The sequence below is a fragment of the Lycium barbarum genome, chromosome 9 (genome assembly GCF_019175385.1).
Source record: "Lycium barbarum isolate Lr01 chromosome 9, ASM1917538v2, whole genome shotgun sequence".
NCBI lineage: Eukaryota > Viridiplantae > Streptophyta > Magnoliopsida > Solanales > Solanaceae > Lycium > Lycium barbarum.
In genome coordinates, this window is record NC_083345.1 from 121,362,279 (window position 1) to 121,366,877 (window position 4,599).

A 4,599-nucleotide genomic window follows, 5' to 3' on the forward strand; every position below is an offset into this window, starting at 1 on the left:
ATTTAGGCCAAAACTAAAGAATTGTCGAACCTATAGCTTACACTATAGATCTGCTTCGTCTCCGCTCCCGTCTGTGTATAGAAATTAAACGTAATTATTTTTCTCTTCTAATAAAACCTACTATATTATAGTAGTTGAATAAACAAATAATTTTCCATCCTCCTATTATTTTTATACTTATATATTTATAAACTTTAGGGTGAGAGAAAGAAATGACTGCGTTTGTTTGAGTCTTTGTCCCCCTCTGTCTCCTTCTTCTTCCTTTCCCTTTCTTTCCACTCAAAAACCAAATCTCCATAGCAAGCGTCTTCTTGTTTTCTAAATCTCATATTCAAATCTACACAAAACAAAAGAAAATAATCTCATTTTTTAAGCCTTATATTAAACAACAAACATATAGTACTAGTTTTTAATATTTCCATTTGATATTGTTTTTTGTAGTTTTTTTTTTCCTCTTGTGTTTTCTTGTACTTTTGATGTTTTAGTCATGGCTGGTTTGGATTTAAGCACTGCTTCTCGTTATGTTCATCAACTTCACCATCCAGCTGACTTCAATCTACAAAGGCAGCCAGATGATGAAGCTAATAAGAACCAATTTTCCGATGATCATCACCACGAGGATAACGGTCACCAGAATCAAGGTCAGAGAGAACACACTTTTATTTACTTACTTATTTCTTCAATCAGCGCGCCCTCTCAACCGTGCTGACTGATTTTTTTTTTCCATGAATCAAGCTCGGAATTTGTTTTGAAAATAGGTGGTGGTGAGCAGTGAGACTTGAGTCCAAGACTTCCTATCTATTTTCATATCATATTGAACTATTTGACTGGTCATCTCCAATAAAATTAAATCTATTAGAGAGACCACACTTTATTATGTCTTAGATCGACACGCCCTCTCACCCGTGCTCAGTTGATTTTTTTTTTCTCTATGAACTAAACACATAATTTTGTTTATTTTACACAATATATAGGTGGTGCCTAGTGGTGAGACTTAAATCCAACAAGACTTTTTTTCCAGTCTGATACTATGTTGAATCATGTGACAATTTCATAAAAGAATTTAAAAGATGAACGAGAATGCAATTTTATTTACTTAGTTATATCTTCAATCAACACACCCCTCTCTCAGGGGTCAACCTGATAGGTGCAGAGGCGAGACTTGAATCCAAGACCTTCTGCCTGTTTTGGTAGCATGTTGTATTATCTGACAGATTATTTCATCTAAAAGTTAGAACTGTTAGAGAGAGCATATGCTTATTTACTTAACTATGTCTTCAATAACAGGTGATATCGTTGGCCGGAGACCTAGAGGACGGCCGCCGGGGTCGAAAAACAAGCCAAAACCACCAGTAATTATCACTAGGGAAAGTGCAAACACATTGAGAGCACATATATTGGAGATTGGAAATGGATGTGATGTATTTGAGTGTGTTTCAACTTATGCTCGGCGAAGACAAAGAGGAATCTGTATATTAAGTGGCAGTGGGACAGTAACAAATGTTAGCATAAGACAACCTGCGGCAGCTGGTTCTGTAGTAACATTGCACGGAAGATTTGAGATTCTTTCACTTTCTGGCTCATTCTTGCCTCCACCAGCTCCACCAGGTACGAGATTGTGTGACCATCTCATTCAAAATTTAAACAAGTAAAGAGAAAACCAGTACTGGGGAAGCTAAATTCAACGAAGGAGGTTCAGTTGATCCTCTTCATTGAAATATTATACTGTAGTAGTAGGGTAAATTGTGACAGAGCTAAGTGCAATGAAGGGGGTTCAGTTGAATCCCCCTTCATCGAAAAGTCATACTTTCATAATAAGGTAAAAAATATTAAGTATATCTTTATGTTCTTGAATCTCCTTCACATATGGAAGTTACATGATATTACGTTAGAATACTACATGTGACAACATTCTTATATTTTCAAGTTAGAATCCTACATGTGACAACATTCTTATATTTTCTTAAATCTCCCTATTCAAAAGAAAGCTAGCGAAGAAGCTAAGTGCAATGAAGGGGGTTCAGTTGAATCCCCTTGGTCGAAAAATTATATTATAGCAATAGGGTAACCTTTTCTTTTATTATGTTTTTGAATACCCTTGACATAAGGAAGTTGTACAAGCTCACAAGGTTGAATGCTACATGCCACAACATTCCTTTTGAATCCCTTTTATTAGGAAAATTGGTTCAGTAAAATTTACAGTTTCATTTACTTAATTATGTCTTCAATAGCTGTTGTGATTTAACCATATGATCGTTTTTCATATAAAAATTTAAGCTATTAGAGAAATCACTATTTTAGCTACTTAATTATGTCTTCTACCGTTCCAACATGTGCTATGAATTAACGGTGTGTCATCTCATCTGAAATTAAAACACAATCTTATTTACCTAATTATGTCTTCAACAGGTGCGACGAGTCTGACGATTTTCTTGGCTGGTGGACAAGGGCAAGTAGTTGGAGGAAGTGTAGTAGGGGAATTGATTGCTTCTGGACCAGTTATTGTTATAGCTTCATCTTTTACAAATGTTGCTTATGAGAGACTGCCATTAGAGGATGATAATGAAGGAGGAGGACTTCAAATGCAACCACAAGTATCACAAGTCTCTAGTGGCAATAATGGCCCTAATAGTGGTGCTGGTGTTAATAATAATAATAATAGCCAATTTCCTGATCCTTCATCTGGATTTCCATTCTTTAATCTTCCTTTGAATATGCCTAATGGTCAACTACCATTTGGTGTCTAATAGCTACATACTCTTGAAGATTAGAGTAATTGGTTGTGATGCCTTCTGTAAATCTGTGTGCATCATGGTGTTCGATCACAGTATTATCTTTGAGAAGCTGAAGTCGAGTTGTTGTTGATATCGTATGAGAAATGATCGAATCGACGAAGAAATTAGGGGATTCTTGAATCATACAAAGGTCAGGAAATTTTTAATGTACCACGTTTGTCATAGTGATGGATCTAGTGAATGTTGGATTTTCTCCATTTCTTTTTTTTTTTTTGGGGATCCTTTTTTTTTTTTTGTATGTTTTCTTGTTTTGTTCTTCTTGGTTTTGTAACTCTATGAATCTGAAAATAGTGATGATCTTCTACTCTTAATGTTCTTTATGGAACTCTTTTCTATAAAGAAGAAATGGTTTGTGAATGCAATCCTCAGATTAGTTCACCTTTGTCACTGAAGAAAATTCGAAAGACTAGTCTACCTGCTAAATCTAACCTTATTATTTGATGTATATTTCTCTTCGTTTTTCTTCTTTTCTCTTCTTTTTTTTGTTTTTTTTTTGTTTTTTGTTTTTTCTCTTTTCTCTATAGTAATTACACATAAAAGAAAAAGCTATTTGCCAATAGTCTAAGGAGGGAGATCTTTGACGGTAGACTTTTTTCTCTTCTTTCATTGCTTTCAAGAATAGTACCCCTCCACCTCAACTTATATTACACCTTTTGCTTCTCAACAGTTAAATTGCTAATCTTGAAACTAAAATGGAATAGATGAATTTAATATTTTAAATTAAATTTTAAATATTTAAAAAATATACGAAAAAAGGTATTATATAATTACGTATGTAATATAATTGTTCTCATGTCAACATAATGAAAAAATATATGTTAAAGTATTCGTCAAAATTCACATAATTTGAATCTTGAAAAGTGAAAAATATCACATAAATTAATAGAAAGTAACTATATGAATGTAACACTTAAAACTAAGGACCCGTGGCCATAAGAATTATTCACTTTTTCCGGGAATTTTGTTTTTTCACTTTTTTCAAAAATTATTGTTTGGCCATGAAAATTTCAAATGTATTTGGAATTTGAAAAACAAGAAAAACTTATTTTTCACAACCAAAACCTTGTTAAAAAAGTACATTTCAACAACAAAAAAAAATCTATTTGCAAAAACTATGGCCAAAGACAACTCTAACTCTAAAATTCCCAAAAAAAAAATGAAAAAGTTTTTTATTTTCATGGCCAAACGCCTACAAATGCATGTATTAATATAATGCCAATAAGGGTTTTTACTACACGAGGATTCTTCTAGTTTGATGAAATTAATTTCATGTGGTGGAGGTTCTATTAATAACATGGCTTACATTAATGTTTGAGCTGAATTTCTTGATGTTGCTACTACTAGTCTACTTTTTTGGGAATTTGATCCCATCGGTCAATTGCTGAAAACAATGCCTTTTTTTTCTTCTCTCTCAGCTTATTGATCATTAGGAAAATGGCATTTTCATCTGCGAGACATGACAAGTTTTCAGTACTTGTCTTTCAAATATTTGTACTATCAATTAAATCTACCTCTTATTTTATCTCAAAAGAAGAAACAAAAAAAAAAAAAAAACCTTTGGAGAATACTTTCAGTAGTGATTTTGAGTTCTCAATTTCTCTCTGGTAACATGCTTTTATTAATTTACGGGAAATCTGCTCACATGAAATAAGATTTTCTAATTTCATACTCATGATGAAAACATTTTGCTCCAAAGCCTGCCCAATCTCGGGTTCGAGTTTTGATAATGGAACTCTTTTGATAAGGAGTGTTTTCACTTTAACAAGCCTTACGTGGCGAGCATCTGAATTAAACAAATATTGAA

General features: G+C 33.2%; 1 protein-coding gene across 1 annotated transcript; it reads left to right on the forward strand.

The window, feature by feature from the left end:
* The first annotated feature begins 230 nt into the window (after positions 1-230).
* LOC132609735 (AT-hook motif nuclear-localized protein 23-like) lies at positions 231-3,348 on the forward strand. Its single transcript, XM_060323872.1, has 3 exons — positions 231-641; positions 1,288-1,608; positions 2,410-3,348. The coding sequence occupies exons 1-3, from the start codon at positions 488-490 to the stop codon at positions 2,745-2,747; spliced, it is 813 nt and encodes a 270-aa protein (XP_060179855.1). The 5' UTR covers positions 231-487; the 3' UTR covers positions 2,748-3,348.
* The last annotated feature ends 1,251 nt before the right edge of the window (positions 3,349-4,599 follow it).

Excerpts from the sequence above, each read along its gene's own strand:
- LOC132609735 (XM_060323872.1), top strand. The coding sequence starts at position 488 with ATGGCTGGTTTGGATTTAAGCACTGCTTCTCGTTATGTTCATCAACTT. Across the intron at positions 642-1,287 it reads TAACGGTCACCAGAATCAAG|GTGATATCGTTGGCCGGAGA; the intron begins GTCAGAGAGAAC and ends CTTCAATAACAG. Across the intron at positions 1,609-2,409 it reads GCCTCCACCAGCTCCACCAG|GTGCGACGAGTCTGACGATT; the intron begins GTACGAGATTGT and ends TGTCTTCAACAG.